The 14,831-nt window shown below is 36.7% G+C and overlaps 1 protein-coding gene across 1 annotated transcript in view; it reads right to left on the bottom strand.

Moving 5' to 3' along the window:
- The window catches only part of CAPZA2 (capping actin protein of muscle Z-line subunit alpha 2), a 33,765-nt gene extending 22,916 nt beyond the window's left edge, over window positions 1–10,849 (bottom strand). The window contains exon 1 of the mRNA XM_074268217.1: window positions 10,483–10,849. Coding sequence (XP_074124318.1) covers window positions 10,483–10,521 — 39 coding nt within the window. The 5' untranslated portion in view covers window positions 10,522–10,849. The remainder of the gene's footprint in view (window positions 1–10,482) is intronic.
- Between the last annotated feature and the right edge of the window lie 3,982 nt (window positions 10,850–14,831).

Genomic DNA, 14,831 nt, shown 5'->3' on the forward strand with positions numbered 1-14,831 from the left:
CATATATATATATATATATATATGTATGAAAGATGGGACACACTGAGACTTTTAAAAACCCTTAGAATATAATTTCTGTGCTTTTCTCCAAGAGCTCTTAATTTGAGGTCTGATCACAAAGGGACCCATATGTATCTCCAAGGGTTTCATAGACTTGGATGAGACTTGAGTAGACTTAAATATTTCTTTCACTTAAGAATTTTTCAGGAACTCTTCTGATTCCACAGGACTTGCTCAACTACCAAAGGAGTCAAAGACAAGAAAAGTTATCTTAACCCTTTTCATTAATCAAATGATTCAATTATTTTCCCTTTTTAAACAGATCCAAAGAACTAACTGGAGAAATTGAGTTACTAATTATTTAAGTATGAATATCAACTTTAAAATTCAAAATTATTTTCTCAATTTTCTACATGAAATAAAAAAATTGTATAAAGCTTTGATGGTATTTTAAAATTAAACAACAGATATGAAACTCAAATCAGATTTACTAAATTTGTAGAGAAAAGTTCCAAAGTTTTTAAAAAATCCACTAGAAAAAGATCCACTTCTCAACTTTACAGCCAGCTATAGGGAGCCAGTTTCCCAACATTCATCTTCTCTTTGGAACATAATGCAGAAGACTGAATTAGCTACATAAGGTATCTTTGAGGGGGAAGAGTTAGAAATGACAATGAGGGAACTTTCAGAAGGAGGCTGGAAAAGTACAGAGAGAGATGGGCAACTGTGTATTGAACTTTGGAATACCTGGTTCACACAGCTCTAGGTTTTGATTATTATACTGTTCTATTGCTGAGATAACCAGCACTCTTCAAGACTATCAGGAGGTTTCACTAACCATCCAGCTGTCAAGGTATATATGATCTCTTGAACTGTGGTGAATTTTATAACATCTTTCAATAAATAATTTACATATTGATTGGGACAGATTCTATTCAGCAAAGAAGAGAACTAGTATTTATTGTTTATGTGACAGAAACTGTGCTAAGCACTTCACAAATATTATCTCATTTTATCCTCACTAAAATTTGATGAGATAGGTGCCATTTTATTTTTAGTCAAGACAGAATGGGTTGGGGGCAACTGCAAACTCACACCTTAAAGACAACATTAGAAACACATTTTATGGGATAGTACACAGGGACAGGAAAAGTTAGGAAGACAGGGCAGGGTTCATCTATGGCTTCAGGCACTTACTGTGTCCTCATTACTTGTTTGCCTTGGAGTCAACTAGCTGGCTCAATGGATAGAGCACTGAACGTGGAGTCAAGAAGAAATGAGCTCAAATCCTGACCTTATATACTTATTAGTTGTGTGATCCTGGGCAGTCACTTAGTCTATGCCTTAATCTACTGGAATAGGAAAATTCCAGTACCTTTTCCAAGAAAAAACTCATGGACAAGATGGGCCATAGGGGTCAGAATAGTTTGGTTAAGAGAGGATCTGAACCAGAGTATTACCCCTATGAACAGAGAGAGAGGGCAATTAACTGGATATGGTAGGTGAAGAAAATGAGGAAGCGTATGCCTTTGAAATTACAAACCAACAGGACAGGAATATTCAGAAATGGAGTAAATATAACAAAATCTTTTGAAGACTCAAAACTACAAGTCACTCAAGGTATCAATGCAAACGCTCATGTTGGCTTTAATAATTTGTAATTCAGACGTATAAAAGACTTTATTTAGGATGTATATGAACAGAAAGGAGTATGAAAATCACAGAGCAATATCCTGGAGGGATTGATAGGGAGCTGTGGGAGTTTTTTATTCTCCAAAGTTCTTCAAGACCAACCTTCTTTTTTATTCTTTTTCTACCTTATAACCTTTCTCTAATTTTTCAGTGCAATAACAATGGATTCTACAATTCCTCAAACAAAACAGTTCATTTCCTGACACCATGAATTTTGACCATGCTTGGAATGTTCTTTCTACCACCTAGTTTTTATTCAAGATGCAGCTAAAATCTCATTTACAGGAAGCTTTCTCTGGCCTTTTTTTTATTCTATGGCCTTCTTTTTATTGATTATTTTCAAAATCTGTATATAATTTTTATATACTTGGTTTTTTGCTCTATCATTAGACTTTAAGCAGATTAAGAGCAGGGACTTTGCCTTTGTCTTTCTAATACTTATCACAGTAACTGGTACATATTTGGTGTTTTAATAAATGATTACTGACTGATTCTTTGGGGGGGATGGGGGTAGAGATATAAGGCTAAATGACCTCTTCTAATTCTAGGAATTTATGATTTTATGGGTAACAACCTTCCCCTATAATTATTACAATCTTTCTATGCTTTTGGTAAAGATAGTCTTAATGAATTGCTGGGATTCGTTTACTGGTGATGAAATTTTTCAAGCTTAACTAAGTTGATCTTTGAATTTACATGCATAAAGTCTGACTTCAGGCTGTATTAAAATCTTTTCATCTTGGAAAGATCTTTTAGAGTTTGTTTTGAAGAACCCAAGTCACCTTCATGCCATGATAACACAGAGAATTATAACAATTGTTCTTTGTGGGAGATAAAATATAGTTTAAAAAAAAAAAAGCGTAGGACATAACATATAATTTGACCATCTGTTCATTATCTCATGCTACATGTCAACTGAACATTTTACGTTTTTCTGCAATCCACAAAGAACATAGGCTCATTGAGAACAGGAATTTGTATGATAAATTATACTGTCAAAACATAATATTAAGCAATTATTAATATTACATTTGATCCTGAAGATGGTTAACTTCCCATAAAGTCTTGCAAGTACATATATTTAGAAATGAAAAGGACCTCTGAGATCATTTGATTCAACTGCCTTATTTTACAGTTAAAGAAACTGAGGCACAGAGAAATTAAGTGACTTGCTTAGACATACAGGTGACTGGCAGAAATAAAATTTGAATCAGAATTTTCTGACTCCACATCCAGTACTCTTCACTGTACCATTGAGAGGAACAACACTAAGTGAGCTGCAGGATGATTAATTTTTTTGGCCACAGTGATTCTTAAAAGATTACATTTTAAGGAACAGAGGAATTACTATCTACAATGGTACAATGGTAAAGTGGTAAATAGGTAAATAGGTAAAGGGTACAATGGTAAAGTGGTAAAACTTTTGTTTACATCAGGATTATTTCTTTGTAAATAAACCATCACTAATAATCAACAGTGTTGAAGTAGTGATTATAAACAGTATGTTCACCTAGGCCTCACAAACACAGGGTTTATTCATATACCTAAAATTAGTACCATCAATTTTTTCCTTAGTAAATTTATCATTTCTATAGATGTAAATGTGATCGTTACATGACACAGTGAAGAATATAAGGGCCTGAAGTTAGAAAGACCCATCTTCCTGAGTTTAAATTTCATCTCAGGTGTGTGATCGTGTGCAAGTCACTTACCCTATCTGTCTCAATTTCCTCCAGTTCCTCATGAACTGGAAAAAAAAAAATAAATTGGTAAACCATGCCAATATCTTTGACAAGAAAATTCCAGAGTTGGACACCATTGAATAGCTCCAAAGGTCTACTTAATTAAGTATATATGTATAATCTAAAGTTCTATATAAATAAGACCTGTTCCTGCCCTCAAAGATTTAAAACAGGGAAAATAAAGTATGTACCCCTACTGAAATTGTCTGAGCCTCAGTTTCCTCAATGTAAAATATCTGGATTTCCTATCTGTTTAGATTATAGAACTTGCATATTCAAAGTTGTATTAAAAATAAAAATTAAGATAAGCTATTTGAAATGATCAAGATCCCACATTCTATGATATGTAAAGTGCTGGGTGGAATGACTTCACTGCAATAGTAAAATATGTTTGTGATTGGATTGCAACCAGCATCACTATCTGCATCTCAAAAATGCATGAGGAACTTTCTCTATAGATGAGGTTCTTTTGATTATGAAACAATTCCCAACTCTACTTTCACCCAAATGCTGGCTACATAGCACAAGTATTTTTCAGGGCCTCTCTTACATTATTAGCCTTTCCCCCAAATATAAATTCATAATTCATTAAAAAAAACCCAAAAAACCTAAGTTGAGTCTTTATAAAAGGCACAGTAAGAAACAAAGATCAATGGCCAATCTTTGCATTTAAGAAACATATAAACTAGTAGGGAAGAAAAAATATGGACATAAATAGTGACAATAAAAGGAAGTAGTAATAGTTTTTCTTGTTTTTTTATTTAATATTTTATTTTTCCCAATTAATGTGAAGAAATAGGTTTCAACATTCACTTTTGTAAGATTTTAAGTTGTAATTTTTTCTCCATCCTTCCATTTCTCCCCCTTCTCCAAGACAGCAAATAATCTCCTATAAGATATACATGTACAACCATTTAAAACATATTTCTATATATTAGTCATGTTATAAAAGACAAATGAGAACAAAAGAAAAAACCACAAGGAAAAAAGAGAAGAGAGAGAGAGAAAATAAATAGTATGTTTCAATCCGTCTTCATAATTCTTTCTCTGGATGTGCACCTCATTATTTGTCACCTGTCTATTGGAATAGTTTTGGATTACTGTATTGCTGAGAAGAGCCAAGTCTGTCACTGCTGATCGTCACACAATGTTGATGTCACTGTACAATATTCTCCTGGTTCTGCTCATCCACTTAGCATCAATTCATCTAAATCTTTTCAGATTGATAATTTCAATAGATAAATATGACAATTATGTGGCATAGTGGAGAGGATAAGGATCTGGAGTTAGAAAGAGTTAAATCTCATCTCAAGACACTTCTGAGCTATGTGTTTGAGTGTAAGTCTGCCTAATCATCATTATCTTATAAAATAATAGTATTCCATTACATTCACTTCTCATATCTTATTCAGTCATTCCCTGTATGAAGTGTACAACCTCACCATCAAATTACTTGTCACCATCAAAAGAGCTACTATAAACATTTTTATACATGTGGTTTCTTTTCCCTTTTTAAAATGGATCTCTTTGGGATATAGATCTAGTAGAGGCACTACTGGATCAAAGGGTATGCACAATTTTATAATCCTCTGAGCATAGTTCCAATGCTCTCCAGAATAATTGGTTCAATTCACAACTCCACCAATAGAAGCAGAAGTAATATTATAATGAATAATAGCATGTTCTATATCCCACAATAGTATATAATCCAGTAGAATTCCTTCCTTCAGTTATTTGTATCTTCAGGACACTGTACATAACAGACATTTAATAAATGTTTGCTGAAGTTGAAATATAAAGCATTATAAGAATTTAGAGAATCAAAATTTTCTTTAAGTTGGAGTGAACAGGAACTCAAGTAGGAAATATTTTAGCAGGCTCTTAAAAGAATGACTTGAGATTTTTATGAACAATATTTTGGGGAAAGAGTAAGAAAAATTTTGGCCAGTAGAGGCAAGAAAGTACAAAACATGTTTAATAAACAACCAGTATTACCACAAGAGGAAATAAGGAGAGTGCTTTGTAAAACTTAAAAGTACTATGTGTGAAAAGTGAAATAGAAGTGATGAGGTTGTAAAGTAGATTGAAAGAAATAGGGCTTTTTTACTTCTAGGCCAAGGAAACTAGAAGCTACTGAATAGTTAGCAAGAAAATTTCAATATCACAGCATTTGCTTTAAAAAAATTAATATGGTAGCAGTATAAAGATGATAAAATAAGAAAAGTTCTGGGAGACTAGAAAAGAGGCTATTTATTATAGAAATAAGATAATAAAGACCTGAAACTGTCCTAATAGATAATGGAAATGAAAGCAAGAGATTCAAAAGGAGCTAGTTACATAAGACTGGACCATTAATTACAAGAGAACAAAGGAAATGGAAACATCATAGATAACTTGAAGTTTATTAGTCTGAGGGACTGGTAGCATTAATAAAGATTGGGAATTCTAGATAAAGAGCTGGTTTTAGAGACCATGAATTTGCTTTTAGACACCTGAAGGATATCTAGGTAAAATTGCCTAAATGTTTTAAATGTGCATGTGGACCAGAAGCTCCATGAGAAAAAATAGGACTGGAGACAAAATTTGGGACTATCTATATACACACATATAAATGATAATTAAAGATATAGGTAGAGAGGATTGATGAATAAAAAGTAGAAAGAGAAAAGGAATCTTTCAGTTTTTATTGAAGATACTTTCTTGAATTTCTTCAATATTACCAATTTCAGAAAAGTGTAATTAGAAGACTTGATTTTGGAAGTCAAAGAGAGCTGTTTTTGAATCTCACCTGCAAATCATGTAATTTCTTTGGATTCAATATTGAAGATCTCTTTCAGTTTTTAAATGTTTGACAAGGTTCTTTTTATAAACCTAAAGTCACAAACCTTCAAAAACCTTCAAGTAAATTGAAACTGTTTCACAAGCTTATAGAATAGAGCTGAACCTAGATAGTTTAGGAATTGATGGGTTAAAATTTTATTTAATTTCTGCATCTGAATGCAGTAGTGATTTTAGCAAACATTAGTACTTCCATCAACATGATCTAAACCCCTCACATTTCCATGGTTACTTTTAGTAAGAGAGAAGATATCCAGAGTTTATTACATCTCTCTGTTATAATGTGGCAGTTTAAGAGAATCTTTAAAGTAAGGATTCTGGACCTTTCTTATTTCATGAACTTCTTTTTGGTCTGGTGAAGCCTATGGATCCCTTATCAGAATATCTTTATGTGCATAAAACACATGGAGTTATAAAGAAAGCTAATTATGTTTAAATGCAGTTATAAAAAATATTTTAAAAAACAAGTTCATGGAACCCAGGTTGAAGTATCTATGTCATAGTCTTTTCTATTCAACAAGCTATTTTTGCTATGGCCACCTATGTTTCTTCTTTGAAACCTCCCATATGTGGATGTTGTAAGTCTGGAAAACTTCAAGTTAGATACTTCCAGTTTCCTTGTTGACTGCCACTCCTCATTGGCACCTCAAAGGTAAGAAAGGAGTCATGCTTTCTTCATGTAGTCATGCTTCATGTAGTCCTGATGGCTATATGAAGTACCTAAGTAGCCCTTAAAAGTGGACTTAGGAATCCCTGTGAAGAACCATGCAATTTTTACAAGATCAACCTAAATTCCATCTTCCTGCCATGACATTAAAATCAGAGACTCTAATAACTTCCCTAGTAGTTTCTCTTTTTTTCTTTCTAGTCATAGTTATGTGTCTGTCATGGGGGAGTGGGTGGGATACCAGCCATGGGGGCACAGGTCACTGTCACTGATACTGCCTTAGTTTGGAAAATCTTCATCCAACTGTGAGAATCAGTGGCTTGCTAGTCCTTTTCCTAGAATATCTTTTGCTAGGACAAAAAGGGCTTAGGGCTTTCATCATTTGACTGGATCTTTTAATTCTATGAAGGCCTTTTAATTCTAAGCAATAGCCCCCAATAAGCTTTTGCTTTTATGTGGTGTTACTGAACAAAATCTATATACAACCAGAAAAATTACTGCAAAGGGTAGAAGAAATATTCTTAAAGTATCCAAGCAGGGCAGGGCATATACTATTATAATGTGAAATAAAAGTTACAATGTTGCCATGAATAACTTCTTAACATTTTTATTTGTAATGCTATTTTACTTTTCCAAATACATGCAAAAATAGTTTTCAACACTCACCTTTGCAAAATCTTTATTGCAAAATTTTCTCCCTCTCCCCAATGAGCTCCCCAGTGAGCAATCCAATAGATTAAACATGTGCACTTCTTCTAAACATATTCCCACAATGAATAACATTTTTAAAGGATAACTTTGAAAACAATTCTAGAATATTAAATTACTAATTACAGAAAGCAAAACTGTTTTAACTTACAAATTAAAAAAAAGAAAAGAAAAGATTGCTTTCTCTTTGGTCAACAGAAGACATGACAAATAAAAACAGATAAGAAAAAGGTACTGTTTGTTTCAGCTGACTCACAATGATTTTTTTTTTTAAAGGGAAGTACCTGAAATTACTAAAGATAACTTTGTTCTGAGAGGAAATCTAGTACATATAAAAAGGAGGATTTAAACTCTGGAAGACCTGGATACAAGTCAAACCTGGAATATAAGGTTAGGCGGCTTTGTCTGACAAGCTTTTCAGTGCTCTGGTCAAGCAATTTTTTCAAACTAAACTATTCCCTGGAGCTGTATCTAATTTCCCCAAGTCTCTGGTCTTCACAGAACACATTTTTGTATTTATTTGATTCAGTCATATATTAGTTATTCATCTATGTCACATCCCTCACTAGATTATAAAATTCCCAAGTCCACGAGCAGATCTTTTATTTAAACTTTTTCCTCCTACAATTAGAGGTTTTTAATTTATGAATTAAATTGCTCTTACTTGCTGATGTGGCATCAGTTATCATTACTGTTACAATGACTTTATCTTCTAAGTTTAAAAATTAGGATAAAAGAAACTCAAAGAAATAAAAACTCTTGAAAACTAAAGAAGCAGAAGCACCAAAATAATTAAATAATTCAAGTGATAAGAATTTGGACAAGGAATTCCCTGAGAATTTCCCTCAACCAAAGTAAATCAGGAGCACCTTGTCTGCAATTACTGTCTCAAGAGCAGCCTAGAATACCGAGAAGTTAAATGAATTGCTGTCACACAGCCAGTACTACCAAAGGTGAAAAAAACTCAACAGCCACCCTAGCCTTAAAAACAATTCTTGACTAAACAGAGGTCTTTTGATTCCTTCTAAAAAGAATAATAAAACTTCAATCCCACAAAACCAATATTCTTGCTAAGAATGTTAAGCTAATTCAGATAACTGACTGATCTGGAAACAAAAATACCACTTCTGTTTAAACAGTTAAATGAATTCAATTGAATCTGGGCAATTACAAAGTTTATTGCAAATATGTATTAAAGCAAGCCTATACATTTATTTACAGAAGATTAGATTTTAACAAAACTTGAAAATTATATTTTTTCTAATGTAAAGACTAAATTCACTCAAACCAAATTTTGTCATTTCTTTTTTTGATGCCAGTTAGCACACACACTCTGTCTCTTTCTCATATAATTTTAATTTTATAATTTTAAAAATAATTTTAAAAGAAATTCGCTATTTTAAAACTTAAAATGCATGACAATTCTATATTAACCATCCATATTACAAGACCTTCAACTATTTGGTTTCTGAGAAATCGGAATATATTTGAAGATTATTAATGATTTTCCAAGATAGGACTAATGCAAAGATTTTAACAGCTCTTCTGACTCCAAATGGAGGCTATCTCCACTCCATTTTAACTCTAATTTTAATGGGGTGTAATAAAGGATAATTGTTTCTCAATGATTGAAACCCCCCCCCAATTTTCTAACTGCAAACATTGAATTGATAATGCAAAACGTTAGGGTTCAGAGACAGACTAGCATTTCTGTAGTTATCCGAGTCTTCTGCTTCCTTTTTCTCCTACTTGTGTCATTCATTAATCATTTCCATCACAAAAGTAGCGAGGAAGATGAGAAGACACCAGGATGAAGTTTTATTCTGCTTAGGAACTTTCACACCATCTGGTTAGCAATTGGTTAATTAGAGATTTCGGAAATTGAATCACATCCTTATTTGTGCATTACATTGACTGATTCTTGGTTGGACGGAGAGCACACCAACACTCTCCCCAATTTTGCTGATCAATCAGAAGTAGTTTTTTTGGGGGGAGGGCGGAGAGGAAGATTGTCAGTTCCCCTCAACAGCCAGATAACTGCAAAGCATTCAAGTCTTTTCAAATGCAACCGTCTTTGGTACAGCAATCTAACTATTATTGAAAGTTTGAAAAACCAAGACTGCAGAAGCACCATCCAAGTGCAAACACGGTTAGGGTGGTGGCCCGATTTCCCCCTTCTCAGACAGCAGGACAACCCCCGGCACCAGCACCCCGCGGTAGGGAGCCAGGAGAGGCTGCAGGAATGGGGAGAGAGCACCTCTAAAAATGGGGCTCCTCCACCACAGCACTCTAAGCACGGAAGTCCCAAGTCTGTCCGGCACACCCGCGAACGCGAGCGGAAAACAAAACCCCTCACGAGGACGGTGAAAAAGGCGAAGCCCAGAAAAAAGCGGGGCTGACGGGAAGCACTTCGGTTGGGGGGCTCGTTTCTTCGGCGCCCCTCCGCAGACCTTCTTCCGGCTGGCACTGCCCTCGGGCCGCTCCCCACTCCGGATGCCACCTTCCCCTCGGTCCCGGGGCTCCGCCCGCAGCCCCAGCCGGAAAGGAGAGCCCCGCACCCCTGCGCCTCAGGTCACTTCCCCGGGCTGGAGCGCCCCCGTCCCGACTCCAGCTTCCTATTTCCAAGCTTACACACCCTACAAGGAGCGGAGGGAGCGGACGAGCGGCCTCCGGGTGACTGACAGGGGCAGCGGCCGAGTCAGGCGGGCAGCAGGCGGCGGACTTTCCTCCCCAGTAGCCGGATTCGGGGAAAGCCCTTTTCCCTTTCCCTTCCCCACACCCCGGCGTCTCAAGACTCCGAGCCCAGAGGGACTCCACCGCCCTCACTTCTCCTACCTTCTCCTCATCCGACAACTGTTCCTCCAGATCCGCCATTTTCCTTTTGGCGACAAGCGGCGGCGGCGGCGGCCACCTGACTTCTCTCTTCCCGTACGGTTCCAGGCGCCGCGCGCCCCCGCAAGGGGCGGGGCAGGGAACCGGAGGCCGCAGTCGCGCGCCTGCGCCTGCGCCCTCTTCTCCCCTCCCTTCCTCTCCCCGCCTCCTCAGCCCAGCTAGTGACCGCCTCCCTTCTTCTGGGAGGGCGAGCGGGCGTACGCTCCTGCCTCGGGCTGGTTGCGAGGGGAGGGACGGGGTGGCTCGGCGGGGCCGAACTATCTGCGGCTGCCTTTTTCTCTTCCTCTCGGAAAGCAGATCCTCAGGTTCCCTCTCCTCCCCCACCCCTCTCGCTCAGCCAATGAAAGTGGCCCCGTGGGTGGACTCGGTGAGGGCGGATGTGCCGGAGCTGCTTCGCTGTGGAGTAGAGGCGCCGATTGCCTTAAAAGGACTGCAGGAGCCAATCTTTTTTCGTCCCCAGCTCTTCTCAAACCTGCTGCGGGGGCTCTTTTGAGTCCAGCAGACGCCCTGGGGAGCCGGCCCATTCCGGAGAATGGCGGTCTGCAGAAAATAACGCTCAGCCCTTCTCCCGGGCTGGGTCTTTGCTGACGTCTCCGTTTTAAAATAGCTAGCAGTAAAAATCTCCTTCGGGGACCGGAAAGTCAGCAAATGTCGGTAAACTCCTACTGGGTATCAGGATTAAAAACCAAACAAACCCAAACCCGACCGCCCTCCACGAGTTCGCATGCTAATAACCTCGTAAAAACGAGGTAAATCGGGATAATCTCAGAAAATAGTCTTCCTAGTTTTAAGGTAAATTAAAAGTCAACAAGCATTTGTGGAACTCCTACTATGTGCCGGAACTGGGATTAAAAAAAAAACAAAACCCACTTAAAACAATCCTTTCCCTCTAGAACCATCCATTCTCCTGAGGGATGGGAGCCGCGGCCCCGTAGAAAATACTGGTCGTTGCGTGCTAAATATGTGCTAAACTGGAAATTCAGCTGAGTGAGACTGTCCCTCCAGTCTACCTAGTGAGGAGGTCAGACTTTTTTTTTTTTTTTACAAATAAAAACAATTCGAATTAGAACGTGAAATTGTATGAGAAGCACACAGAAGTATTATGAAAGTTCACAGGAGGGAAGAAGCTCTTAAAGGGGAAGGGCAAGCGGAGAAGTCTATATTCAGGAAGTGGCATTTGCGCTGAAATAGAACCTTCAGTAAGTGCTGTTGACTGGCTGATTTGGGTGTTCAGAAGGGAGGTTTGTAAAGGTGGGTTTCAAGCATAGGAAATCAAACGAACCCAGGCATGTTTGTAAGCATGGCCAAGGCTGTCAGTGCTCACTATGTTCGAGTTGGGTGAGATTGTGAGGAAGAGGATGGACAAATGTTCTCACCAAATTTGACCTCAGAGGTCAAACAGTCCAATTTACCCATTACAACCCCCCTCCCCTCACAGCATCTCTTAAAAATCCAGTCTTCCCTTGAAAACTGGAGGTGAAAGGTAATTTATACTACCTTTTCAGGAAGAACTCCATAGAACTCCATTCTACTTTTGGGCAGCTCTCACTGTAAAGGGAGTTTTTCCTTTTATCAAAACTAAATCTACGGTGAAAACACCAGCCCGGAGTCAGGATGACCTGGGACCTCAAATACGAGTGATACAGCCAGATCTTGATTTTTGGACCGGGAGTAGATCCTTGGATGGAAAGGGAGGGAGAGAAATGAAAGGAAGGGAGAAAAAAATGAAAGCAGGGAAGCTCGCTAGGGATGCTATATTATAGCACTACAAAGGACCGGACTAGGTAGAGTGATAACAGTAGGAGGGAACAGATTTTGAGAAGTAGGATGCTCAGGATTTGGACAGATTGGGTGAGGTGGGTGAGAGAGGGAGGCTTCAAAGGATGGCTAGAATGATGGTAAATTAGAATACAAATGCTAATAAGGTTAAAAGTTTCACACTGTAAGACAATTTTACTGTTATTCTTTGGCTATAGAATTTATAACTAGCCAACTATTCAAAAAGGATGGAGAAAAGAATATGAATTGATCAATGAAAAACCATCACCACTGACTGACATATAACATATGGCATAATAACAACATATTTAATATCTACCACTTAGCCCAAGGGAGATATGTATAAAAGCATTAAATTTTTTTTAGCTTTTTTTTAAAAGCAACTTTTAACTTGCAACTTTATAGTTCTTTGAGGTTTGCAACACAGCACAGAAAATTATTTTCTTCATTTTACAGATAAGAAAAACTCAAACAGCAGGTTTATTATTATAATTACAAAGTGATTATTTCTTGGTCACATACAAACATCTAGGGAGGTCATAGTGTTTTATTGATAAGTTACCGTTGATGCTTTCATTTTTTAGTTTACTTTTCATTATAAAATGGAGGTTTAAATTCTGGATCTACCGTTTATTAGATGTGTAATGCTGGACACATTATTTTAGCCTCCTTGTGCCTCAGTTTCTTCACCAAGAATACCTCAGTATTTCTGTGATCAAAGTATTCTGTAAATCCTAGGAATACAGATAGATGCTGTCATCATAAAAGTGAAGGATTTATACTGATCTATATGTGCTCTTAACAATTCTTGTGAAAGGTTGACCAGAATTGTGAGTTTTATCGCTAAAGAATAACAACCAAATTAATTCTTCCACAAAATGTTGAAACCCATATTGGCTGTTATTTATGATCTCTTCAGTCATCAGTATCATTGATATCCCATATATACAGATGCAGGAGTGAGAAAGAGAGACATTTATGTATATATTATATATGAGGCAACATGGTGTAATGGATAAAAGGCTGACCTTGAAGAAGTCAGGAAGACCCGAGTTTCAGTATTGTCTCTGACACATTGGTTATGTGACCATAAGTGAATCATAGTCTTAATTAAACACAATTGTACTTTTTAACTCAGAAAATTCAAGTGGGAAAATACAGAAAATAGGGCATGGATTTTGAATTGCTTTGCCTGAAGATTTTTCCTTCAAAAGTCATGGTTTGTGTTGATTTTGATGGGGCCCCTCTTATGACCAGTTTGCTTTTTTATAGGAATAAAGTTACCCAGAAAGAAGGAAGCAAAACTAACAGAGAGCTCAAACTCACAAATCAGTACTATGCTCTAACTAAATAATCTACTTGTCTAAAAGCAAAAACACAAGCAAAAAAAAAAAAAATGAATAAACTGCTATTTATCCTTAAAATAACTTTCACTTACATAGTGTTTTTCAGAATCACTTTTCACAACTATGTGAAGGATGTGTAACTATTATTATCATATATTTGTTAGATATCTAACTATACTTCTGTATCTATCTATCTATCTATAAATATATAAAATCTAAAGGCAGTTCTGTGGTGCCAGGCTTGAAATCAGGAAGATTTGAATTCTAATGTGGCCTCAGTCATTAACTAGCTGTGTGATCCTGTTTGCCTCAGTTCCTCAACTGTAAAATGAGCTGCAGAAGGAAATGGCAAACCATTCTGTTATCTTTATCAAGAAAACCCCAAATAGGATCATGAAGAGTCAGCCATGACTGAACAACAACAATATATTATTTGCATTATTTAATTTTATTTATTTATATAATAACATTAATTATATATTATCTAATTATATAATCATCTAATATTTTATAGATATACATAAATTTGCTCATGGTCACTTAATTAACTACAGCTTGGACTTATATCATAAATCATAGGCTTGGAAGGGCCTTGTATACTACAGAAACCAACCCCTCACTTTTTAGATAAGAAACCTGAGGACAAAAAAGGCTTTGATTAATCAATCTGCTCAAGATCCTAGAGGTGGTAATAGGCAGAACCAGGCATAAAATTTTCAATTCCAAATGCAGTAGTCTTTTCATTGTAGCACACTATCCTGATTCAATGAACGCATTTATTAGACTTTCCAGGTCAAATAACTGAAAACAAGTTTTAGTAAGGCAATTGGGGGGTTATGATGATAACTAGTTTGGGTGTGGGGAAAGTAAATACTTTTTGTCTTGAAGACAATAAAATGTAAGTTCTTTCTGAACAGGGCTTGTTTCATTCATTTAATTTATAACCTCCAGTAGTTGACTGGCACAGAATAGGTATTTAATAAATGCTTATAGATTGATTAGCCTATGTTGGTGGATAAAAATTATTTTGTCATTGGTCAATCCTGGATAAAAGCTTTAATTCTGTTCTTTCCCCTAAAATAAAATGTAATAAAAACTAATTGCTTCTAGCCTCTATTAACTTCAGAAAGTACGCAAAATATATGTTTAATAACTCTTTGTGACAGG

This window comes from Sminthopsis crassicaudata, chromosome 5 (assembly GCF_048593235.1).
Source record: "Sminthopsis crassicaudata isolate SCR6 chromosome 5, ASM4859323v1, whole genome shotgun sequence".
NCBI classification, from domain to species: Eukaryota; Metazoa; Chordata; class Mammalia; order Dasyuromorphia; family Dasyuridae; genus Sminthopsis; species Sminthopsis crassicaudata.